General features: G+C 35.6%; 1 protein-coding gene across 1 annotated transcript in view; it reads right to left on the bottom strand.

The window, feature by feature from the left end:
- The window catches only part of ODAD2 (outer dynein arm docking complex subunit 2), a 175,192-nt gene that overhangs the window by 66,026 nt on the left and 81,790 nt on the right, over positions 1 to 27,376 (bottom strand). Inside the window, exon 16 of the mRNA XM_045585889.1 lies at positions 19,262 to 19,376. Coding sequence (XP_045441845.1) covers positions 19,262 to 19,376 — 115 coding nt within the window. The remainder of the gene's footprint in view (positions 1 to 19,261; positions 19,377 to 27,376) is intronic.

Below are 27,376 nucleotides of genomic sequence, written 5' to 3'. Positions count from 1 at the left end.
TTTCTTTTTTGGTTAAAAGTTTTAAACATTTGACATCGTGCCTCACATAGTTTGTATGGAAAGGGAGACAGAATATTTGAGGATGGAAAAGTAGTTACTCTGCCAAAACTGTATTTCACTAATGCTAAGCAACTGGGAAAATTCACCACATTTTCCACCTTCTCACATATCTTAAAAACTAGACTTTGCCAATGTTGCCAATATGGGTTATACACAATTCCAATTTTCATCTATAATAGAAAAAACCTTACTACTAGTAATAGTAGTAATAATAATAAAAGCCTAATTTCTTTTTTGCAATTTACAAAGGACTTCCATACACATATCTCATCTCATCTTCACAACTCTGCCTTAAGGAGGCATAATATCCCCATTTTATAGACAGGAAGGTTCAAGGTTGATGAACAGTTAGTGACAAAACTAAAAATCAACCTTGGATTTCCTGATTTCTAATTTATGTTTTTTTCACTACACACTATGGTCTTAAACTTGTTTGAAGTACCAACAATTATATTTATCAGATTAAAACCTGGTTTATAAACAGTGAGAAGACGCTTCACAATTTAGAGGACTAACAGTTCTAAAATAGATGGCTATTTTGCCAATTATGTTTCCCAAGACAAAAACAGTAATTGAAAAAGAGTACGAAACACCTCATACTGCTTTTAAAGGTAAAGCTCGAATGGTTGAACAGTAGAAAAAGCTGTCAAGTAAAAATTAAATGAAATTTACAAATAAGACTATGAAGTAGCAAAATACATTTGATTATAATTCAACTAATAAGAAAATATTAAGACATTATTTCAAGATTGATGAATGAAATAGAAAATTGGATATTTTGGTACAGAGCAATTGAAACTAATGGGTATGAAACTCCCTCTCTTGCCTTCAGCAAAAAGAACTGGCAGTTTTCTGATGAGATGAGATAAATATAATGCAACCTTAAAACACATATAAAGCAACTACAACTTAAACACACACATATAAGTAAGTACAACTTATGACAAAATTTTTCATCAATAAATGTATTTTGCTACTTCATTTGTAAATTTTATTTAATTTTTACTTGACAGCTTTTTCTACTGTTCAATAAGGGCTAGAAAAACCCTGCTTTATGCCAGGTAGAGTTCACACAATGCCCAAGATAGTATTGGGAAAATATTCTAAAATAGCACATTGTATATAAGTAATTTTAAAAATGCTACATTCACATTAGAATAACGTCAAGAAATGAAAACTAAATAGGCAAATCTTGTTCTAAAAGTATACTCAATAAGTTAAATAATTTTAAAATTATAAATACAACCTATATTCAAGGTGGGAAAAAAGTAGGTTTTGAGTATGTGAAACACAAAGTTGTGAGTATGTGAAACACAAAGTTTATTCTTTTATTATTATTTATCAATTATTGTATTATTTTCCCTTCAAATAAACTGTAAACCTACTTTGTCCCCAGCCTGTATACTCAAGAAAAACAAACTGTGTGGTTCTGTCTCAATAAGATTCTTGTTCTTTTCCTAGTAAATAAGTCCTACAGCTTTAAATAAACTATACATATAGCTGATTAGAATTATTTTACACTTTCCAAAGTAGTTTTACAAAAATCAAAGCTAGAACATCAATAACTACCCTTTTGCTTCTGAACTGAAGAAAAATTAAATTAATTTCAGGCAAAATAAATGATAGAACCCTCAGAGTCTAACATAGCATATACTTTGAGGGTAGCTTTAGCCCATTAAATCAGAAGAAAAATAAGAAAAACAAATTTAATGAGTTTGATTTTTTTTTCCTGCTTCCCTAACCTAATTTAAGAGAATTTTCTTAAAAATCAGACAACTGTGATTTTTACATTTTACTATGTCCTGTGTTGATTCTGCTTTAATGCAATATTCTGTTAATAGGGAGGTCAAAATTGTGAGGCACTATTGTGTATCCAGTGGCTTATACAGTTAATTAAATGACATTCTTAAGCAATGGTATATTTGAAAGAAGTTTATAACAAGAACAGATGCTAAACAAATTTAAAACACATTATTATAAAATGGCTATTATTCATAAAAATGTATGTGTATATATACTTTTATATGTACATAATTTTTAAGTAGTATATATATTTAACTTTTTCCCCACTTGTACTCATAGCCCAAAGATTAAGATAAGTAAAGCAATTTCCTGATAAAATCCAATCAGATGCTTCTTAACAGTGCTAAAAACAACATTTAAGATCATAATCTTGACAGAAAAAATATTTAATTATACAAAATAGATATCTAAAAAACAGAGATTCTTAAATTATGAAGAAATTATTTTGCAGAATTTTATTTGTTGGGTCTGTTACATCACATTTTTGTATAAATATATGGTTAGCTTCCCAATTCAAAAGATAAGAAACTATTCAACTAAGTAAAAAAAATTATTCAAGCATTCTGATGTTAAAATAAATTTCTTAGGTAAGTAGAAAATATTGTTAAACAGCACTTCTCAAACTCTGTTGCACATGAAAAGCACCTAAGAGAATTTTTAACATTCCCTAAACCCAAGTTGCACCCCATACTAATTATGTCAGAATGTACAATATGTGGTGAGAGCCAGCATCCATAAAGATCTCTAAGTGATGTCAGTGTGCATCCAAGTTTGAGAACCACTAGGTTGAGAGTTTAAGTCATACAGTGAGAATACTTGAGGTAAATTCCAGTTTCATTGCATTTTATATGGCTTTGAGCAAGCTACTTAACTTCTCTCTAAACTTCAGTTTCCTCATATGTAAAACAGAACTATTGATAGTATTTATCTCTTAAGAGTTACTCAGAGGATACATACAAAGCATATAACAAAGTGTCTGGAATATGATAACAGCTATTATTATTTTCTTATTATTTTGAAAATGTATTTGTTACCAATAGTTTACCCAACTAAAATATCAACTTAATAATCACCTCAAATGGATTTGATTCCACATATCATTCACCCATGTGACTGTTCAATATACATAGCTCAGGTAACTAAATATTATACTATATATTCAATCCTGTTTTAAAATCTAAAAAAGAATGAGTTGACAAAAACATATCTTTGTCACTAGATAATAAATCTATGTTTGTTTATATAATCAAAATCACTTTCATTCAAAAATTCATTCATTTATCCATTTTGGCAAGTTAGAAGCCTCAGAAATGTAAGGTACTATATTATGTTGTGGGACTCAAAATGAGTAAATTTAAGATCAGTGGTTCTCAGTTCTGGTTTCACGTAATCACATGAGTTGATTTCTTGGAAATATAAATGCCTGGGCATCCGTCTCAATATACAGAACAGGGATAGGGCCCTTGCATTAGAATATTATTTTAAAGCTCTGAAAGTAATATGCATCCAGAATAAAGAATAACCAATCTGGATAATTATGAAATTGTGTTGCTGTTACTTCCAAAATCATAACATTATTGTAAAGAATGATGAACTCAAAAGCCCAGGCCACCCCACACCCTAATATAAGAGGATATATTCAATTTTCTTTCTTTTTTGCTCTTAAGACTATATAATATAAATTGACCTGTATTAGTAGTTTACCAAATCTCTCTTCTGCCTGCTCAAATCTGCTGTTGGACTCATTTAAAATTTTCCATTTCAGTTATTGTACTCTTCAAGTCCCATTTCTACTTGATTCTTTATTAATATTTTCTACTTTCTGATACATTGTTATCAAACTTTAATTATTTTAAGTATTTTTTCCTTTAGTTCCTTGAACATATCCTATCTAATAAAAGAATAACATGCAAATTGACCATACCTCCTCTTACACATACAAGCCACATCCACCAGTCAATCAGGGCAAGTATGCAAATAAACCCAACTAAGATGGCTATAGCCACAAAGAGTAGGAGGGAAGCTTATATTTCCCTGGCAATGGAGGAAGCCATGCTTAGGCCTAGGCCTCCACTCCAGGCTACAAAGTTTCAATTGTAGAAGTTGCATAAATACCAGGTACCAGGGCTTCTGCTTGGGTCACCAGGGGGAGTGGCTGGCCTGCAAACCACCACAGGCCTCTCACCCAGGCCACCCCAAACCCTAAAGGAACCTCCACCCTGATCTGGGACACCCTTCAGGGCAAACCAGCTGGCCCCCACTCATGACCAGGCCTCTATCCTATCTAATAAAAGAGTAATATATAGATTGACCATCACTCCAACACACAAGACACCAATATGTTTATATGGGAGTTCTGGAAGAAGAGAATAGAGAGAATGGAGAAGAAAGAATATTTGAAGAAACAATGACAAAATTTTTCCAAATTTATTGAAAAATTTTAATCCATATATCCAATATCTTAATGAATTCCAAATAGGTTAAACTAAGAAATATACACGTGATACATAATAGTCAAACAGGTGAAAGACAAAAAGAGAATCTTGAAAGCTGTACATAACCCAGCATATACAAGGAAATATCATCAAGATCAACAGCTACAAACCTGCAGCTAACATAATGGTGAAAAATCAAAAAGCTTTTCCTCTAAGACCAGAAACGAAATGATGCCCACTCTCCCCACATATTTTCAACATAATATTGAAAGTCCTAGTCAGAGAAATTAGATAAGAAAAATAAATAAAAGGCATGCAAATTAGAAAGGAAGAAGTAAAACAGTCATTATTTGCAGATATATATTACATATAGATAATCATAAAAATTCCACAAAAATATTAGAATGAATTCAGCAGGACACAAAATTAATATACAGAAATTTGTTGCATTTCTATACACTAATAATGAACTATCAGAAGGAAAAGAAAGAAAATGATTATCATTGCATCAAAAATAATAAAATATCTAGGAGTAAATTTAACTAAGGGGATAAAATACCTGTACTCTGAAAATTGTAAGACATTGAAGCAGACACAAATAAATGGAATGATTTACCATGCTCATAAATTGGAAATAGTAATATTATTAAAATGTCCATACTATCTAAAGCAATCTACATAATCAGTGCAATTTCTATCAAACTATTAAAGGCATTTTTTTTAGAACTAGAGTATTAATCTTAAAATTTATATGGAATCATAAAATTCCTGAATAGCCAAAGAAATCTTGAAAAAGAACAAAGTTGAAAGGACATGGTCTTAATTTTAAACTATACTACAAAGCTATAATAATAATAAAAAAATCAGAACTTGTCACAAAAAAACAGACACAGAGATCAATGGATTTGAATAGAGAGCCCAGAAATAAACCCTAACTTATATGGTTAGTTAATCTATGGACAAAGAATGGAAGAACATACAATGGAGAAATGACAGCCTGATCAATAAGTGGTGTTGGAAAAATTGAACAGAATAAAAAGAAAAGAAACTGGATTATTCTCTTATACCATTTACAAAAATAAACTCAAAATGGAGCAAAGACTTAAATGTAAGAACTGAAATCATAAACCTCCTAGAAGAAAACATAGGCAGTGAACTCTAACATCAACCTAAGTAACATTTTTGTCTTTTTGGGCAAGGGCAAACCCAAGAGGCTCAGCATAGCCTACCTTAAACCTAAAGAAATGTGCACTGAGACATATCAAAGTGCTGAAAGACAATTACAAAGAAATAAAAAAATATCTGGGTTGGAAAACAATAGTAAAATTATTTCTTTTAAAAAAATGACATGATCTTAAATGTAGAAAAAGTTAAATATTCCAAAATAAGTTGATAGAATTAATAAATGAATTCTGCCAAGTTGTAGAAGATAAAATCAACATGGAAAAATTTGTTTCTATATACTAATAATGAACAATTTGAAATAGAAATTAAGAAAACAGTGCCATTTATGATAGCACCAAAAAGGATAAAATACATAGAAAATAATTTAAACAAAAAGACAAAATAGTTGCTTAGTGAAAAATACAAAACACTGCTGAAAACTGTAAAGAAGACACAAATAAATGGAAAATATCCTGTGTTCATGGATTAGAAGACTTAACATTGTCAATACTATCCATAGTGATCTATAGATTCAATATAATACCTATCAAAATCTCAATAATTTTTTCAGAAATTGAAAAAATCCATCCTAAAATTCACACAGAATTTCAAGGGATCCTAAATAGCCAAGACAATCATGAAGAAGAACAACAAAGTTGGCGATCCAAGATGGCAGCCAATGGGAGCAGGCTGCAAGATAGTGTGTGAGTGAGAGAGTGAAAAGAGAATGCATGGATTTTCGGGGACTGTCTATATTTGTGATTGAGGGACAGTTATATTCTACAGGACTGTTGGGGATTGGCAGACCAGGCTCCCCTGACCAGGCAGCCTCTACTACTGCAGAAAACTTACCCAGAGCTGCTGGCTCTGCCACAGAGACTGAGCCATCATGAAGGGGAGAGTGGCTGTGACTAGAATCCCAGCCTTACCTTCAACTGGGGAGACCTCAGATACCTCCCAGGACTCTACAAACACATGCTCAGGGACCAGCTGCCTCAGTTGTGAACCTACAAACACTGAGACTACAGCCTCACCAGCCACGACTGCCTAAAAAGTTTGTCCAGGGGAGACAAGGTGGTGGCCAGATCCTGCACTTTCTCATAGAGCAGATAGAAGGAGCAGCTGAATGGAATAACATCCACTGGAATTAGCAAATTAAACACAGCTGGTGAGGCAATCTGTGGACAAAAAGGTCAAAGATCACTTAAAGAGAGGTGAGATCTGGGATCCAGGCTGGAAGGAGAAACGCATGCAGCAGGGACTAGAGTCTCAGAAGGAGACTGTGCCCCACCAAATCCACAGCCCTTGGGGTCAGTGTAGCTCTCGATTGTGGAAGAGTATTTAAAGGGCTGCTGTCAGAGGGGGACTCTAGATCTAAGGCCACAACTATCATAGACTATGCCCAGAAAGGCAGCCTGAAATTCTATACTGGCCACACAGTGCCTGGAGGAGAAAGACCTGAGGTTGCTTTGTCATTATGACTTCCTTGCTCTTACTTCCTAACCCCCAAATATAGGATCTTTCTATTAAAAACACTCACTGAGACTATAGAGGAAAGTTGTTTTTGTGGAAACTGGGGCTCAGAATAAGGAGAGACAAGCAGGAAACCTTCTCTGAGTCAGTACATCCCTCCAACCCAGTATTAAGTGCCGCAGGGAAAGAAGAATCTAAACACTGTGTTGAGGGGCCATTTGGTCCCAGAAACTAACACAGTAACACAGCCACCCAGGGGTTGTATTAAAAATTGATGCTTGTGTAAATATAACTGAAGGCAGGCAGAGAAACAAAGTAAGCAGAGAGATCCCACCTGCTTGAAAACAATGTTGTGGCTTATGACACAGAAGAGAGGTGGGTCACAGGGAAATTCAACACTGTGCTGACTACCTGACAGGAAAGGGATGTGCCAGGTAGAACAGTAAAGAGGGGTCTTAAACCAGCCCCCATAGGTTATTGAAGCTCCATCAAAGTGAACAACCTTCACTACTTCACTTTCTTGTTTTATCTTTTACTTAAGAAACTAATATTTTTTCTAACTTGATTTTACTTTTTTATTATTATATTTTTATTTTTAATTATTATCACTATTATTTTACCTTATTTTTAAAGTTTTATTTTATTTTTTTCTTTGTTTTATTTTATCTTATTTTATTTTTGGATTAGTGTTCTACACTCTGTTTTTATTTTAGCATTATTTTACTCTATCTCAATTTTACTTTATGCCAACACTCTCTTCCTCACTTTTTCTCATTTTTGTACTGTTTCTCTTATCCTGTTCCTGCTTTAGTTTTCTCTATCCTTTCTCTTTACTCCCTGTTAAAAATTGATCTTACTCATATATCTAATTTTTTCAAGTCCATGCACACTTCTCTTTTCTCTTGCTTCACTAGCCAATTTTTTTCTTTTTTTTTTCCTTTTTATTTCTTTCTGTCTTCTTCTTGTTTGTTTTTTAGATTTATTTGCTTCTGTTTTTCTTCTCCTCACTTGGTCTCTTCTTCTACTAATAACTTAGTTAGTTTCAATCACCAACTCAGGCTTATCTACTCTATTCTCCTTTTCCAAAAATAGATGCATAGATTGATAGATTAAACAAAGGGGAAAAATTATAAAAGGTAATTAGCATATTACCCTTTTATTAATGTGTGTGTGTGTGTGTGTGTGTGTGTGTGTGTGTGTGTGTGTACTAATAAAAGGGTAATATGCTAATTAGACCAGATAGACCAGATGTCTTCTATACCTCCTTCCAGACAACAAAGCCATGATGGCGGGGGCTGAGGCAGGGTGGTTAGGAGCGATCAGGTTAATAGAGGAGCAATTAGGGGCATCAGGTAAGCAGGCAGAGGCAGTTAGGGGTGATCAGACAGGCAGGTAGAGGCAGTTAAAGGCAATCAGGCAGGCAGGTGAGAAATATACATATATTTCCCCCTTCTTTTTTCTTCTCTTTCTTTTCTCTTATATTTTTTCCTTTTCTCAATATCATTTTTGCTCTCTTTTCTCTCCCCTAATTCTTTTTTTCTCTGGTGATCACCTTTAGTTGTGCTTACTGGCATTGTGCAGACATTTGTGCTTTTTCCCTGTGTCTTGTGTCTTGTTGAGTTGTATTTTGTGCCTTAAGTCAATGCAGGAGAGAGAGAACTATATAACCAGCACCCTGAGAGAAGCAAATATGGGGAGACAAAGAAACAGCCTCCATATAAAAGAAAAGGAGGAATCACCAGAAAAGGAAGTAACAAAATGGAGGTATGCAATATGTCAGAGAAAGAGTTCACAGCAATGGTCATAAGGATGCTGAAAAAGATGGAAGACAAATTCAACAATATGTGTAAGAACCAAGAGGAAATGAAGAATAGTATTGCTGCAATAAAGAACACAATAGAAAGCATCAACAGTAGACTAGAAGAAAAGGAGCACCACATCAATGAGCTAGAAGACAAGGTAGAAAAAAATACCCAAGCAGAACAGCATCTAAACCTCCCTCGCGCCTGCGCTCCCCCCTCCCCCCAAAAAAAACCCCACAAAACTTAAAAAAACAGTAGGAGAACCTAAGGGAACTTTGGCATAACATGAAATGAAACAACATCTGCATAATAGGGATGCCATAAGGAGAGGAAACTGAGCAAGGAATAGAAAACCTTGAAGAAGTAATGACAGAAAACTTCTCTGATATTGGGAAGAAAATACACAAGTCCAAGAAGCTCATAGAGTCCCAAACAAGATGAACCCCAAAAAGCAAATAGCAAGACACATCATAATTAAATTGACAAACACCAACAACAAAGCAAGAATCTTAGAGGCTGCCAGAGAGACAGAAAGTTATCTACAAGGGATCTCCCATCAGACTAGTGACTGATTTCTCAACAGAAATACAACAGGCCAGAAGGGAATGGAATGAAATATACAAGGTCATACAAAGGAAGGGTCTGAATCCAAGAATACTGTACCCAACAATACTATCAATCAAAGTTGAAGGTGAAATTAGGAGCCTCACAGACAACAAAGGACTAAGGGAGTTTATTACCACCAAATCAGCAATACAATAAATGCTAAAAGGTTTGCTATAAAAAAAAAAAGAAATAGCAAGGGAAGAAGGGACACAAGCATAAAGAATAAAAATGACGACAAACAAGTACCTATCAATAATAACTTTAAATGTAAATGGATTAAATGCCCCAATCAAAAGACATAGGGTAGCTGAATGGATAAGAAAACATGACCCATATATCTGCTGTCTATAGAAGACCCACCTCAGAACAAAGGACTCACACAGACTGATGGTGAAGGAATGGGAAAGGTTTTTCAGAAAAATGGAAATGAAAAAAAAGCTGGGGTAGCAATACTTATATCTGACAAATTAGACCTCAAAGTGAAGGATATAACAAGAGATAAGGAAGGCCACTTCATAATACTAAAGGGAGCAATTAAACAAGAAGATATAACTCTGGTAAACATATATGCACCCAATATAGGAGCACCCAAATACATAAAAATAACTTCTGGAAGATATCAAGGAAGATATTGTCAGCAATACACTAATAGTAGGGGACTTTAATACCTCACTAATAACACTGGACAAATCCTCTAAGCAAAATATCACCAAAGAAACATAAATCCTAAATGACTCAATAGATCAGATGGAATTAATTGACATCTACAGAACATCCCATCCCAAAGCCACAGAATATACATTCTTCTCAAGTACACATGGGTCATTTTCAAAGGTAGGCCACATATTGGGACACAGGCAAAGTCTCTTCAAATTCAAGAAGATAGAAATCATATCAAGCATCTTCTCAGATCACAATGGCATAAAATTAGAAATCAACTACAATAAAAACCAATGGGAAAAAAATTAAAACCTGGAGCCTAAATTGCATGCTATTAAACAATGATTGGGTTACCAAAGAGATAAAAGAATAAATAAAAATCATCATGTCAACAAATGACAATGAAAACACAACAAACCAAAATCTATGGGAAACAGTGAAAGTAGTCTTGAGAGTTAAATCCATAGTTCTACAAGATTACCTGAAAAAAGAAGAAAAAATGGTAATAAATTATCTAACCCTAGAACTCAAAGAGTTAGAAAGAGAGCAACAATAAAAGCCCAGCATAAGCAGAAGGAAGAAAATAATAAAGATCAGAGCAGAAATAAATGACATGGAGACCAAAAAGCAAAACAAAAAACAAAAAATCAACAAAACCAAGAGCTGAAAAGATAAACATGAATGATGAACCTCTAGCCATGCTCACCAAGAAGCTAAGAGAGAGGACCCAAATAAACAAAATCAGAAATGAAAGAGGTGAAGTAATAACCAATCTCACAGAAATGCAAAGGATTATGAAAAAAATACTATGAACAATTCTATTGCAACAAAATGGACATATTCTTAGAAAATTGACATATTCTTAAAAAACTACAAACTCCCAAAACTCAACCAGGAAGAATAAAAAAACAAAAACAAAACAAAACAAAGAAATTGAAGCAATCATCAAAAATCTTCCCAAAAACAAAAGCTCTGGCCCAAATGGCTTTAAAGGAGAGTTCTACCAAGCATTCAAAGAAAAACTAAAGCCTATCTTCCTCAGACTATTCCAAAAAATTCAAGAGGAAGACACATGTCCAAGCTCTTTGTATGAAGCCAGCATTACCCTAATTCCAAAACCCGATAAAGACACCACAAGAAAAGAGAACTACAGGCCAATATCCTTGATGAACATAGATGCTAAAATCCTTTACAAAATTCTAGCAAATTGGATTCAGCATTACATTAGGAAGATCATACACCATGACTAAGTGGGATTTATTCTGGGAATACAAGGATGGTGCAGTATTCGCAAATCAATAAATGTGATATATCACATAAATAAATTGAGAGACAAGAAGAACAAAGTTGAAGTCCTCACTCTTCCAGAGTTTAAACTCACTGCAAAGCAATAGTAGTTAACACTATTATGTGATATTTTATGTGATAATGACATAAAAACAGACATGTTGACCAATGGAATAGAATAGAGACACAGAAATAAACCATTGGCTATTCTTTCAAATGACTTTTAACAAAATCATTTTGTCATGACCAAAGGCTCCCAGGAACATTCAATGAGGAAAAAGGACAGTCTTCAACAAATGATGCTGGGAAAACTGGACATTCATATACAAAGGGATAAAGTTGAACCCTTGCCTTTTACCATATAAAACTATTAACTCCCTGGTCTCCTAGCTCACTTGGTTAGAGTGTCATCCCAATATGCAAAAATTGTGGGTTCGGTCCCTGGTCAGGGCACATACAAGAAACAAATCAATGAATGCATAAATAAGTGGAACAAACAGAGTCTCCTTCTTCTTCTTCTTCTTCTTCTTCTTTTTCTTCTTCTGCTTCTTCTCTCTCTCTCCCTCAAATCAATCAATAAAATTTTAAAAATTAACTCAAAATGATTAAAGACTTCAATGTAAACCTTGAACTATAAAAGTCCTAGAAAAAGATAAATCCAATTGCATCTGAAGTCCTGAGCATCCTGCGTTTAGAACTAAGTGCAGAATAACAGTATTCCAAATAGGGGGCCCAAATCTAGTTCATTTCTTGAAAACAGGGGTAACAAAAGGGCTTACATATTCATAAAAGGAGGCATAAAAACATTAGTACTAATTGTTGCCTATGGCTATTTCTGTGTGAAGTTGTGTGCCTAGAGAGATGGCGGGCTCGGAACTGGGGTCCCAGTTACATATCTGAAGCAACAGATTTTGAGATGGCGAAGTGTCTGATTGTGAAATGCAGTGTATAATCATAGATGTTCCTGGCTAATGTGGATAGCATAATATAATTAATTTAATGGATGAGATTCTTTATTAAAGTAACTAATAACCAATAATAAACTCTACTTTCAAAATTAAAGGGGTAAATGTTTCATAAGTAGCTAATTGTTGGCACATTTTGTATATATCTATTTAGAACAGGCTATACCTTTAGTTGTAGCTTTCCATTTTGTATGTTACATCTCTGTTAGTGCTACCCCTTCCTAGACTAGCAACAGCAATTGTAGCCCTTTTTGGATTTAGGGCTAAAAAGCATGGAATGGGAGAAAAGTAGCAGAGGAGGAGACGAATCCAGGTGAAAGCAACAGATTTGACTTGTGGTTAAATAGTGGTCCTTTCAGCTGTGATCTCAAGAGAAGCTTCTTCACACCCCCTTTGTGTTGGCCCTTCCTATCCCCACTTGCAAATCTGGCATACAAAAAACATTTGTAATGTGGTTCACTTTAATCTTGTATGATTTTAGGGACTGGAAGCCAGATGAGCAACACACTGTGAACTATTTGGTGAGTTAAAAATGATAATAGACTCAAAGTAGGTTGGCAAAACAAACAAACAAAAAATGTATTATATTTTAAAGAGGTTTTAGGTTAAAAAACAAAAACGTTGCACACTCTTTGACACATTGTCAAGCAGCTATACCTTCTAGGGCCCAAACATGACCAAATCCAAGCTCATAAACGTGTTTATAGCAGGAGTCTTAGTATGAGACTGCTCCCTCTTATGCGAGCCTTCTCCAGGTTCTCTGTGGCTTACTGATTGGCCATGGCTCATTGGGCAGCTGAAGTTAAACAGAGTGTGATGTCAAATTCCAGCACTGTTTGATCAGCTGTGTTCCGTCACACCTGCAGTCAGGAAGTTGGCCTCATCCACACTGAGCACTCAACATTCCTGACTAAAATTGCCCAAGCTTGTATTGGGACCTCACAGACATTAGCTTGTTCTCTTCTCTTTGGCGTAATCATTCACAAATGTCTTTTGTTTCTCTGTTTGGAGCGGCTCCTTAGCCACTGCTTCTGATATTACTAGAGACACTTCCCCCACCTCAAGATCAAATTCAAAACCAGACATTATTTTCTAAACAAGTAGCAAAATTAAGTTTAAGAAGGCCACAAGGCAAATTATCTCATAGATATATTTCTGATTTAAAAGAGACATTATTTGAGTTTTCTCCCTAATTTACAACTTACTTATACATTCAGAATATTTATTCTAAAATAAGAATATTTGTTTCCTATCTGATTTATAAGGAAGTGGTGATAATAAATTAGCATCAATTGCCGAAACCGGTTTGGCTCAGTGGTAGAGCGTCGGTCTGCGGACTGAAAGGTCCCAGGTTCGATTCTGGTCAAGGGCATGTATGTTGGTTGCGGGCACATCCCCGGTAGGGGGTGTGCAGGAGGCAGCTGGTCGATGTTTCTCTCTCATCGACGTTTCTAGCTCTCTATCTCTCTCCCTTCCTCTCTGTAAAAAATCAATAAAATATATTAAATAAATAAATAAACAAATAAATAAATAAATAAATAAATTAGCATGAATTATGTAAAACACTTCTTATGAAAGGGCAAAATGTAATAACTTTTACTTTGTTCTTTTTTGTTCTTTCATTTTGTTTTATTTTGCTTTCCCCCCCCTATTGTTTGAAGTTTTACAAATGTCTCCCTTTTTCCCCCCATTGGCCTCCCCCCAGCCTTTCCTATCCCTCCAGTACATGCCCTCACCTGCCGCACCCAGTGTCTTGTATCCACTGGTTATGTTTATGTGCATGCGTACAAGTCCTTCAATTGATCTCTTATAGCCCTCCCCTCCTAAAATATCTTAGTCATTAATGAAAGAAACAAGTGAGGAAATTGCTATAAACACTTGCAATATTTACAAAAAGAAATACATAATGTAAAAATGCTATGAAATTTTATGTCAATGTTGGAAAAATGATTGTAAGTGATATAATACAATAATACATTCTTCTATGTGAGTTTCTGCATTTTTCAATATCTTATTGTTCATGGAGCACAAATTTGAGTTGACTTTCTTCAGCAGAGAGTTTTGCTTCTTTACAACAAAGAATTTAATACTACATGGATTTTCACCAGATTCAGTTGTTGCATTCTTTACATCACAAGCTCCTAATACTAAACACCTGTTCAACCACTGTTTTTCTCAAAAAAATGTGTTTGATCATTCAGCTTGAAAGGAACAGCTTTTCACTTTCATTTACAAATCTCTCACACTTTTCACAAAGCTGTTATTTGTCTGCAACCAGACTTGAAGCTCAGGAAATTTACTAAATAAGATCACTTCAGAGGTCAAATCTTGGGCTTTTGTCCATTTTAGCAATCTTAACTGAAAAACAACATAAACTTTCCTTAATTCTAACCCCCCAAAAAACACTTTAAATGGTACACTTTGAAATAAAAATTTGAAAAAAATAAATGCAGTGACTTTTTTTTGTTTGTTTTGTTATTAGTTCACTTTAATTCAGCCTTTACCTTCTCCAGTTCTTAACAGACAGAACACTGAGTAATTTTTAAACAATACATGCTTATTTTCTGTCGTAGATATTCTTGAAAGTTTTATACAGTACAAAAACAGACTCACATTTCACACTCTGATTTCCCAAGCATATGAAGAAAGGGCAGATAATTACTAAGCTGGGAAAACATACCTTTTTCACTAAGTACATTTTTTTAAATCACTGATAAGCTATCAAAAACTATAAAATACTGACCTCCAAAATGAAGGAAAAAATTTAAAGCTTCTTAATTGAGACATTGGTATGCTGCTAAAAGTGTAGTACACTACAAAAATCCTACAGTCCATTTTTTTATTCACATAATAACAAAATAATTACAATGCAAACTTACATTGTGAATCTTTTTTGTGTAACTACTCCACTATTCATTACTGAAGTCCTTGATTCTGGTATTTGGTTGCCTGGCTCATTCGTTGATAGCTAGCTTTAAATATTTCCAAATAGGAAAAGATGCAATAAATTCAATATAAGTAATTATTACATCTCATTTTCTTCATAGATAGATCTGAAAATGTATGTCCTAATATGTATGCTGTTAACAATATAAAAAATGGATAACATCTGTTTCGAACAGTTGGCATTTCACCATATCCATTCCACATGGACACACAGTATGCTTAAGTTTCACAGTGCCTGACAGAAGTGCTGGGACCCTGAAGGAGCAATAACTTGTCTGAAGACATGGCTTGTGCTTTCCTCCCATTTGTATCACTTAGCCATAATCAACAATGGTTGGTTTCTGCAGAATTATTTTCAGTGCCATTAATTCAGACAAAGAAGTTATTTATTTCAAGTGATGACAAATCCTATGATTCATAAATTAATAAGTCTAAAGTGATTTACAAAGTAAATTATGTAAAAAAAAAAAAGTGTGGAAATGCTTTCTTAAAAGTAAAAGGCAATTTTTCTTAGAAAGTTGCATCATTAACTTACCTGATTGGAGGAGGAATGGGTTGGAGGAGGAAAGAATGGGTGACATTTCTGGCAAGATCTATTCTGGTTCTAATATTTTACTGCAAGCTATGGCCCAGCCTACTAAAGCAAAACAAAACAAAACAAAACAAACAAACAAAAAAAAACACTTCCTGCCTCTATTCACCCTCAGAACTTATAATCTTACTAGAGGCCCAGTGCATGGATTCATGCACTGGTGGGGGGGTCTCTTGGCCTGGCCTGCACCCTCTCACAATCTGAGACCCCTTGGGGGATGTCAGAGAGCCTGGTTTGGCCTGATCCCCATAGGCTAGGCTACAGGACCACACCTGTGCACAAATCCATGCCCCAGGCCTCTAGTATGCATATAAGATCTTTGGTTAATCTCTTCCCATCCTCCTCCTCCCCTCTTCCCTCTGAAACATCAGTCTGTCCCATGTTTCCATGCCAGTGTGTTGAGTATCTGTCCCTTGGTGGTCAGTGCATGTCACAGCTAACAGTCAAATGGTTGATTGGTTGAACAGTCACTTGAGCTTTTACATATATAGATTAGCAAACAATTTTAACTCACCTGAAAACAATATACAAAAAGCAACTTGAAATTGCTAAACTGAAGGGGGGAACCAAGATGGCTACCTAGGTCAGCACCTAAGCTGCCTCCTCACACAACAATTTCAAAACAACTACTAAAATCAGAACTGACATCATCCCAAAACACAGGAAATTTGGCCAAATGGGAAATCTACAACTAGAAAGAAGGAGAGAGGCTCACAGATCGGATTGGGAGCCGCAAAGCGCTGAGGTAGGGTGACACGTGTGCAGAGAGGAAGTGCGGCTGAATGCCTGGCTAGTGGGAGAGGAAAGGAAGTCCCCCATTGCACTGAACCCTTTCCGACTGTACTGAACCCCAACCCCAGCCAAAATCCCGTGGACCCAGGCTCATACGGGTAGAATCCAGACTGTAGAGCACATGTGTCAAACATAAGGCCCGTGGGCCAAATCCGTCCCGCCAGGCCTTGCAATGTGGCCCGCACCGCGCTGTCATCACTGCACTCCGCTGCGCTTCCATCACAATGACAGTTTATGACTGTTCAGTAAACCATTCGGCCCGCAATTTAGGCTGGATTTTAGATTTTGGCCCCTTCTCTGATTGAGTTCGACACCCCTACATGTAGAGAAAGGCACCTGGAGACTCAGAGACTGGGAGACTGGGGGAGCCAGGAGCCTCAGTGGACAGGGTCTACAGTCATGTGCCAGTGAGTATGGGCAGAGAGGTCTGACCACGGAGGTTGCCATGGCCTCTCCATAGTGGAAGGAGTCAGAAGCTCCAGACTACAGAGACCCAACCCAATTCCAGGAGAGCCCCTGGGGAACCCACGCTCTTGCACGGAGAATCTGGACAGTCAGGCAGAAACTCAGGGGAGCCGCAGAAGGCAGAGGTCAGGTGGAAACTCAGACGAGTGCACAAGGGCAGGCTGACAGGAAGCCAAGACTGTCAGCTCAGCCCTGAGACTCTGCCCCATCCAAGCTGAGCACAGAGGCTTTTGCAATTTTGCAAGTCTGATCCTACAAGACTGTATATAAAATAAAATGTGTACTTGCACAGGTTTTGGCAAATAAATGTTATTGAATTTATGAAATTATTTTATATGCCTAAAGATTCAATTAAATCATTGCTAAATTTTAATTTTATTCTATTCATGTATTGCCACAAAGCTCTTCAAGGCAAAATGAAAATTTAAATGCTTCTGAAGTATTAAATCCAGTCCAATTAAAAATTATTGCTGAAACCGGTTTGGCTCAGTGGATAGAGCTTCAGCCTGCAGACTGAGGGGTCCCAGGTTCGATTCTGGTCAAGGGCATGTACCTTAGTTGCAGGCATATCCCCAGTAGGGGGTATGCAGGAGGCAGCTGATTGATGTTTCTTTCTCATTGATGTTTCTAATTCTCTATCCCTCTCCCTTCCTTTCTGTAAAAAATTAATAAAATATATTTTAAAAAAATAAAAAAATAAAATAAAGTTGTTATATTATAACATGTTCCTCTCTGGCATCATTTTATATTTTGGTGCTTTCACACTTACATATTCCCAGTAGGGGGTGTGCAGGAGGCAGCCCAGGAAAGTAGCAGATGATGTTGTACCTCCTTGGGTATAATACATGGGTAAAACTGAGAAAAAAGTTCATTCAACTCTTAGATTCCTATGTCATAGGTTAAAAATGGAATCAAATACAAAACTATTATTGATTTGTGATTTTATATAAGTATCAAAAGCAAATAGATCAGCAATTCGGGGGGTTTAAATATTGATTTTGTTTAGCATGAAAAGAATTAGTCAATAAAATATAAAACATTGTTAAAAGCTTACTAAAGACACTCACACACACACACACACACACACACAGCATGGCCCAAAAGTCTTATCTATTTCTTTATTTACTTATTTGATGTTATAAAAAATAATTATATTCTGCAGTTTGTAATAGGTCTACTTCTACTATTCATATACAACACAATCCACTTTTTTACACAATATTATATTATGGTTACATATATTTAGAATGAAATTTAGAGTAATATTAACTTTATTATAGAATTAAATATTTTAATTAAAAATATTCATCAGAGGGAAATATATCTAGCAACAAGGATGTTAAAGGGAAATCTGTAAACTTACAGCAAAAAAAAAAAAAAAAAAAAAAAAAAAAAAAAAAATTAAGATAACCGAAAAAGGCTGAAAAGAGATCTTTAAAGTTAATAAAATTTTAGCCTTAGCTGGTTTAGCTCAGTGGATATAATGTCAACTTGTGGACTGAAGGGTCCTGGATTAGATGCCGGTTAAGGGCATGTACCTCAGTTGCAGTCTTAATCCCTGGCCCTGGTTAGGTCTCATGTGGGAGGCAACCAATCAATGTGACTCTCACATCAATGTTTCTCTCTGTCTTTGTCTCTTCCTTCCACTCTCTTTAAAAATCAATAGAAAAATATCATTGGTGGGGATTAACAACAACAACAAAAGAATCAAATTTTAAAATGAAGAGTTAAAAGAATTCAGAAATTTCCAGTTCAGTATTTTCATTCATGGAAAAATGTTATGCATAGGTTTAATATCAATCCTCACTGATAGATAAGAAAAGTGTGATTTGTGAAATTAAGTGACATTTTCAAGGTAAAAATACAGATCTTTCACTATTGTATTTTGTGCTATAAATAAGATAGGAGCAGTCTTCTGAAAGCAGCCAATGAATGCAAGAGGATAAAACGGTCAACTTTTCTGGAGTACTTGTTTCAATTGCACCAGCCAAGTAGAACTTAGTAAACACTGCCATCTTAGCCTAATTTTATTTGGCATCTAAAAACTGACCAGGAAAAGGCGTTGTTCCAAAATTATTTGGCACACATGTTCAGGACTCTTCCTACTAGATAAATCTGACCAAAAAATGTCCAAAGTACTTAGTGGCCTGTGGTGGCATTATCCAGTGTAGTACCAGAGACCCCAGAATTGAATGACCTGCAGTTTATTACCTTAGCGTTCTGGATGCAGGGACAGAGGGCCCACGCAGCGCTGGCCTTCACGTCGGGGTGCGGGTTTTTCAGCAAGGACCACAACAAACGAACTCCATCTAAGCGATCAATTATCCTATTGTAAAATCAAATAGAGAGACATAAACTGCAACTAATATGTGTAAATGAAAATTTAAGTGGCTTATCTGTACAGACAATTCTAATTAGCTTTTGTCCTTCTGACATTTTGCTTCGATTTCTTTTTTCCAAAACTTTAAAAACACCATGGATATAACATGCTGCTGAATTGTGAGCACTCTGATTTCAGTTTTAAATTCATGACACGAAAAGCAAGCACTATGGTGATGATTATGATTCACATAAACTTAAAATCAAGCCATGTAATTTTTTAATTAGCTGTACACAGACTGTTACCTAAATGCAAAAATACTGGTTCCTTTCATATAGCAACGTCTAAATACTTCCCAAAACAAATATTTATGCCTCAAAACTGTGTAGTTACCTTTTTTATTTGGTCTGTGTGTAATTCACTTAGCTTACAATGTGACATAGTTTAAACAACTCCAGTCCTAATCTAGCATTAGGAATTAAAATCATTACACCACAGAGCATCCTTTGTTGGGCATGAATAACAAGTAACTTGTTTTCCATGTGCTCCCTTTTTAGGCAAGACTAACATTGCAAACTGTGTTATAATTACTTAATACTCTGTAATCAAAATATCTTGATGACTAGCTAAAAAATGAATTATCATTAGAGTCATCTCTGCGCCATCTGTCTTCTGTTTATGTATCAATCAGTCCAGGGAGCAGACCCTCGAATTAAGGTTCATGGAGTACTTGCAGTTGAGAAGAAGGCTAAACAAAACAATACACTTTACAAACATAGCTTTGTTCAGACAGATACGTTAAACAAGCTGATGAGAAAATATAAAGAACATAAAAATTCCTTTAATTTTTAATCTCAGGTAGTGTCTAACTCATGTGGTATTTATCCACAGATAGAATAAATAGTACTGGTTTAAAATGCTATACAAATTCTTTCTTGAAAATCAAGATAAAAACATCTACATTTCCTGATTATCTGAGATGAATTTAACAGAAAAAAGTATTATTTCAAAGATTCCAAGTAGGAAGTCATTTTTGCATAATCATATAAAACAACTGGTAATGTAAATAACTTATACTAAGATATAAACTGTTTTCTTTTTCAAAGTGCATTGAGAAAGTACTTAAAGTTTAAATAAATAGCTTTCCAAACCTAAAGCTTTCTAATAACATGCTGGGTGAAAACAAAGTTTTATTTCTCAGTTAATGGAAGAAACAGCACTTTAAAACGAAGGATTTACTTTATAAACTTAAAAGGCTTACTACTTTATATATGCAACTGAAAACAGAATTAATGCTGTTTTCAGTGGATAAAAATATAGGTATCTGTATTTTTTCACACACATTTCTCAATGAATGACTGATTTCTTCCTCTTTCAGAACATAGTAATAAAATTTGCATTAGCGACATTTATGTATACAATGCTGGATATAACTTATCATTTGTGCAGAAATCACTTGGATGGCACACATTTTTAGTTTAAAAAAAGAGCATAACTCAATTCTGGACTCCCTCCATCCCTCCAGGCAAAATTTCATAATTAACTATAAAAATTCACTATTAATTGTAAAATTATATCCATTATCCCCAGCTCTCAGCTCCAAACCCCAAACAATTCATCAGTTTGTTAGTTATAAAAGATGAGGACTATGACCCCATTGCTTATGTCTTAAAAGAACTCAGTACATTAAAGAGTAATAACTTTAGAGGAGGAAAACATCTTTAAACACAGCAACTAACAAAGCTAGGGGCAAAACTAAAAACAAACGAGTTTAAGTTTGTCCCACTCTCATCTTTTTTGTACCAAGCCATTGGCTGCTGTTCACTTCATAATATACCACAGTCCTCTGTTCTCCTTGCAACACCCTAATCCTGGTCTTTACTACCTCACATTGGGATTGCTGCAGTAGCTACAAGACTTGGCTTTGTGCTTTCATTTCTCTCAGTTCCAATCCATCCTATAAGTCCCTGGGAAATTCATCTTCATAAGGGCCCCTCAGAGCTTCTGCAGTACTCCTCGAGAGCAGGGCTCCAGGGTTATTCATTCTGTTCATCACACCATCTAGCACATTCAATCAACACCTACAGATCACTCCAGGAGAAAGTCTCCAACAGCTTCCCATTGCCTGCATTCAAACCCCAATTCCTGAACTCCAATATTTAACATTCCCAATGAGTTGGTTTATTCCTTCCCATTCCCTCTATTGCAGGCATTTGCTCATAATCCCCTTGGGACATCTACTAAACACTAAGTGCTAAGCATAGCACAATGGCAGATACAGTCAGTTCTCATTACTTGCAGTAGTTACATTCTATAAGTCACTGCAAACAGTGAACTAGTGAAGACTGAACCATTGCTCCTATGGGAAATAGAAAATGTAGTTCCTGAAAGCCCCTGGTCAGAACATTTTCATTAAGTGATCAATATGTAACTTTGTTTTATGTGTGTTTCTGTTTAAAAGCGCCTCACTGAATATGTGTGATTGATTCATTAACATTGAACCCATAGCCAACAGCACTATGAAGCTTATTGAGCACGTGTTTTCTGTCAGGCACATCACAGCCTTCCTGCACTTAAGAATACTAGAAAAGACAGCTCTGCGACACTATGCTTAGAGACTGTAGTGCAGTATCAAGCGAAGATATAGCCCAATCTCTCCTCCCAGTCAGTAGAACAGTGTCTGCCTGGCCAGCAGCCACATGGAGCAGAGCAGCGTATAGAGTGTTTCCCATGTCCTTGACAGCTAACAAGCCTCACCAGACTCTGTCCTTGGCCTTCACACAGGCCTTCCCCAGCACGGCTCCACCCCCCCTCTACTCTCCCCTCTGCCAGATAAGCCCCATAGCCTCCCCTAGCCTCATGTGGAAACTCACCAAACTGGTCACCATGGGGTCAGCCCAGATGTAAGTAATAAAGGCTACATCTGTCCCCTGCAGACCCCCGTATGGTTTTCTTGGACTAGCAAAGAACAGCATGGCGCTTCCTGGGTTGGAGCTCCTACAGTACGGGAATCATTTTAAACAAAATCACTAGCTTAAAGCACAAAACTGTGAAAAGCATGACACTAAATAGACTGTGAAAAGTACACATGCTAACAATATGAACTGAAACAAGAAGGGAGAACATGCCTTTGTTCAACCTCAGCTGGAAGCTTGCTCATTAGGCAACTCAAATTTTTCACTTTCTGCACATGTCCACTATTGATGGCAAAAGCACTCCAAGTATTGATTTGTGGGCTACAAACAAATTTTAAGAGGGATACAAATTCACAAATATAGAAACTGTAAGTAATGAGAATTTTTTAAAGTACAGCTTTTATTTATTTCAGAGAGAAAGGGAAAGGAAGAGATAGAGACATCAATGATGAGAGAGAATCATTGATTGGCTCTATTGGGGATTGAGCCCGCAACCCCAGCATATGCCCTAATCAGGAATCAAACCGTGAATTCCTGGTTCATATGCTGATGTTCAACCACTTAGCAACACATGTCAGGAAAGAAATAAGGATTTTAATTGTCCTTCAGGAAACTATAGCCTACTAAGGGAGATAGAGACCATTTTATGTTTATATCTCTACTAGAGGCTAGGTGCACAGATTAGTGCACCAGTGGGGTCCCTCAGACTGGCCTGCCCCAGCAAATATGATCAACTTTTTAAAGACTTTTTTTGAAGCAAATATTTGGATACACACATTATGGGATTGTCCTATATAAATGTGGTGTTTCATAATATGCCTTTAAAAATATATACTTTTTTTGAGAGAGAAATGTGACAGAGAAACATTGATCGGTTGCCTCTCACATGTGCCCTGACTGAGGATTAAACCTGCCACTTTTTAGTATACCAGAAAATGCTTCAACCAACTGAACTACACTAGCCAGGACCATAATTTGCCTTTTAAATTCAATATATGTAATAAATCTTCCTCTGTATCAATGAATGCAATAAGTGCGGATTTATATTAACCATTTTGCATGGCTAGATGGTACTGTATTGATGCATCATAATACATTTAATAGATCCTTTATTGAAAGAAATTAGTATTTTTCTAGTCTTATATAATAATAGAATAAAAAGAACAATTCCATGTCTTAGCCACTGTAAATAATTATTGCAATGAACATAGGGTATATTTATCTTTATGAATAGTATTTTTCAAAATTTTCAGGTAGATATCCATATATCCAAAAAAAATCTTAATTTTTTAGGAACTTCCATAATTAATGCAAAATACAGATTATATATATATATATATATATATATATATATATATATATATATTAGATTTCAAAGAGGAAGGGGAAGGGAGAACAGGATGAAACATCAATGACAAAATAAAATCATTGATCAGCTGCCTCATGCATACCCCCTACTGGGAGTCAAGCCACAATCTGGGCATGTGCCTTTGACCAGAATCGAACCCAGAACCCTTCATTCAGTTCACAGGTCAACAGTCTATCCACTGACCCAAACCAGCTAGAGGCAGGTAATTTATTTTAGACTTGTACACTTGAAATCTATAAAATTTTATTAACCAATGTCATCCCAATAAACTGAATTAAAATTTTAAAAATAACATTGCAAAAGCCATCCTTGCATCTTTTGCAATGCAATAATTATCTTGTTAAGACAAATATTTATAAATGAAATTGCTTGTTAGGATTTTATGTATTTTAAATTTGATAGCTATCAATAGAGTGTGCTCCATAAAAATTATGTCCATTTGATTTCTATAAAGAGATCCATGAGAATACCAGTTGCTAGCACCAGTTACAATACTATCTTAATTTTGCGTCTATCAAGAGTAAAACATTTTTATTTTCTGTCTTAATTTTTTTCTTCCTTCTCATTATGGAAAATTTTAAACATAATTAAGAGGTTTTTTTGTTTTTTTTTAAATAGCAAAATAATTAGATACAACCCTCAAAATTTAACATATTTGTATCATTTATCAATGTGTGTTTTTATTGTTTTCTAAATAATTTGAAAGAAGGTATAGATGTCATAGGAATTCACAACTAAATTTTTTAAATTTTCATGTATGCATGATACATATAAAGCTCTTGCTAGCATCAATCACACATGTGTGTTTCAAGCTGTCATTGTTGATCATGAATGTGGTTGACACTTTTATTATAGAGAAAGGGCGAATAGTGATATTAAAATATTTCTTCGAATTAATTTCCTTTCAATGTGCATGAATTTGTGCACCAGGCCTCTAGTTTTGTATAAAAAAACAGTAGAGACTGCTGAACCCAAGGCTCAGTGGATAGAGCATTGGTCTGTGAACTGAGAGGTCTCAGGTTTGATTCCAGTCAAGGGCATGTACATTGGTTGCAGGCACATCCCCAGTAGGGGGTGTGCAGGAGGCTGCTGGTCGATGTTTCTCTCTCATTGGTGATTCTAGCTCTCTATCCCTCTTCCTTCCTCTCTGTAAAAAAATCAATAAAATATATTAAAAACAAAGAAAAACAAAGAAAGAAAGAAAGAAAGAAAGAAAGAAAGAAAGAAAGAAAGAAAAAACAGTAGAGACTGAAGTAAACCATGAAGATCCACAAGTTCATAACAAATTCAAAAAGTCCTTATTATCAAAGCTTCTATAGGGTTCATGACAACACATATATTTTAAAATTGATTTTTTTTCAAAAGGAGGAAGTAAGCATTTATCCTGCCTTTTCTTTAAGAACTATAATTCCATTTAACTAAATAGTTAGCAATCAACTCTGAAATATACATAGTAAAGTATTGGAATATAAAAATAAAGAAAAAATCTTCAAGGCCTTCAGATGTAAATATCAAATACTTTACAAAGACAAAGGAATCAGACTAGCATTAGACTTAAAAAAAAGTATGAAACAAGGCAACAATGAAGCAGCATTTTTTTAAGTTAATGAAAGAATGTGATAATCAAGGATTTTATATCTAGCAGGGCTGAGTATTTATAAAAAAAAAAAAATAGCTTCACTGAGTATCCACATGTGCCTTTGCATAGCAAAGGAAACAACTGACAAAATGAAGAGGCAATTTATGGAATGGGAGAAAATATCTGCAAACCATATTTCTGACAAGGAGTTAATCAAAATATAGAAAGAATTCATATAACTCAATTAAAATAAACTAGACTAAAAAATGGGCAAGCATTCCAAGATGGCTGCAGAGTAGGGAGAAGCTATACTCACCTGCTCCCAAACCCAAACTGGATTTACACCTAACTTATAAAGCAATCAAAATGAATAAACAACTGGAGGCTAGCTGGACAAAAATACTTTCACCAAGGATTTACAGAGGTCACATAGAGACTGATAAGAAGGGAAGAGATGAAGAAAGGGCTCGCCCCCACTCCCATTTGCAGCAGCTGAGAAGCTGGAGGGCTATCTCAGCTGCAAAATTCCTCCCCCCAGGGTGCAGGGTCTCAACCCCAAATGTGGATCCCCAACCCACAGCAACAGAGTCAAGAGGAACCCACACAGCATCTATTGGTGAAAATCAGAGGGGGATTCAGTCTTCCTGGGAGAGAAAAAAGTTTGCTAGAAACCCAGACACCACCTTCCCAGGGTCCAGCTTTTCTATTGTTACAGAACTAGCCTAGGGAGTGCACTGACTGATCCTCCAACTATGGTGATACTACTCTGCCATGTTCAGGTCCTGCAGAGAGGTCTCCTGGCTGCACCAAGCAAGGACCTTTGGGGAGTTTCTTTTCTGAAGAAGCTCTCTGAGGAGACTCAGATAGTGATTTATCTGTGTAGCTTTGGAAAGGGGACCATTCTTCCCCACCTCAAGCACACTGGTAGCAACTCTTCCCCACCTGTTGAATCACTAGGTCTGCCCTCCACTCTGTGACCCCACCCTGCTGAGTTCAGTTGTGTCTGAACAATGCTGGCTAGGGCTTTATTTTGTTTTTTAGATTCAATTGTTACAGATATGCATTTATTGGCATTTTATTGTTCATATTTTGTTTTAAATTAACACATTTTATTTTATTATTATTTTTGTTAATCCTTATCCAAGGATATTTTTCCATTGATTGTTTTTAGAGAGTGGAAGGAGGAGAGACACACAGAGAGAAAAAGATTGATGTGAGACACATTGACTGGTTGCTTCCAGCACGTGCCCCAACCAGGGCCAGGGTTCAAGCCTGCAACCAAGGCACATGGCCTTATCCAGAATCGAGGCCTTCAGTCCACCAGCCAGCACTCAAACCACTGAGCAAAATCAGTCAGGGATATTGTTCATGTTTTTTTTTAATCTTTTATTTTCTTAAAGAATACTCTTAAACATTTCTAGCAATACAGATTTGGTGGTGATGAATTCTCTTAGCACTTTTTTGCCTTGGAAGCTCTTTATCTATCCTTTGATTCAAAATGATAGTTTTGCTGGATAGGATAATTTTGGTTGTAGATCATTGCTTTCCATCACTTTGAATATTTCTTGCCACTCCATTCTGGTCTGCAAAGTTTCTGTTGAGAAATCAGCTGGAAGTCTGATGGGAGCTCCCTTGTAGACAAATAACTGCTTTTCTCTTGCTGCTTTTAAGATTCTCTCTTTGTCTTTATTCTTTTGCATTTTAATTGTGATGTGGATTTGGTATGGGTCTTTGATTTCATCTTGTTTGGGACTCACTGCACTTCTTGGATTTGTTATGTCTATTTCCTTCACCAGGTTAGGAAAGTTTTCTGTCATTATGTTTTTCAAATAGGTTTTTAATTTCCTGCTCTCTCTCTCTCTCCTCCTTCTAGCACCCCCATTATGTGAATGTTGGTATGCCTAAAGTTTTCTCAGTGGCTCCTTACACTGTTCTCATTTTTTAAAATCATTTTTTCTTTTTGCTGTTCTTATGGGGCATATTTTCTTTCTTATATTCCAAATTGCTAAATTGATCCTTAGCTTGATCTATTCTATAGTTGATTCCCTATAAATTATTCTTCATTTCAACTAGTGTATCCTTCATTTCTGCCTGTTCATTTGTATGGTTTCTTTGGACTTTTCACTTTTGAACTTCTAATTAA

Source organism: Pipistrellus kuhlii, unplaced genomic scaffold (assembly GCF_014108245.1).
Source record: "Pipistrellus kuhlii isolate mPipKuh1 unplaced genomic scaffold, mPipKuh1.p scaffold_m20_p_1, whole genome shotgun sequence".
Lineage (NCBI taxonomy): Eukaryota > Metazoa > Chordata > Mammalia > Chiroptera > Vespertilionidae > Pipistrellus > Pipistrellus kuhlii.
Note: the sequence above shows the minus strand (reverse complement) of the source record. Positions and strands in the feature narration are given on the sequence as shown.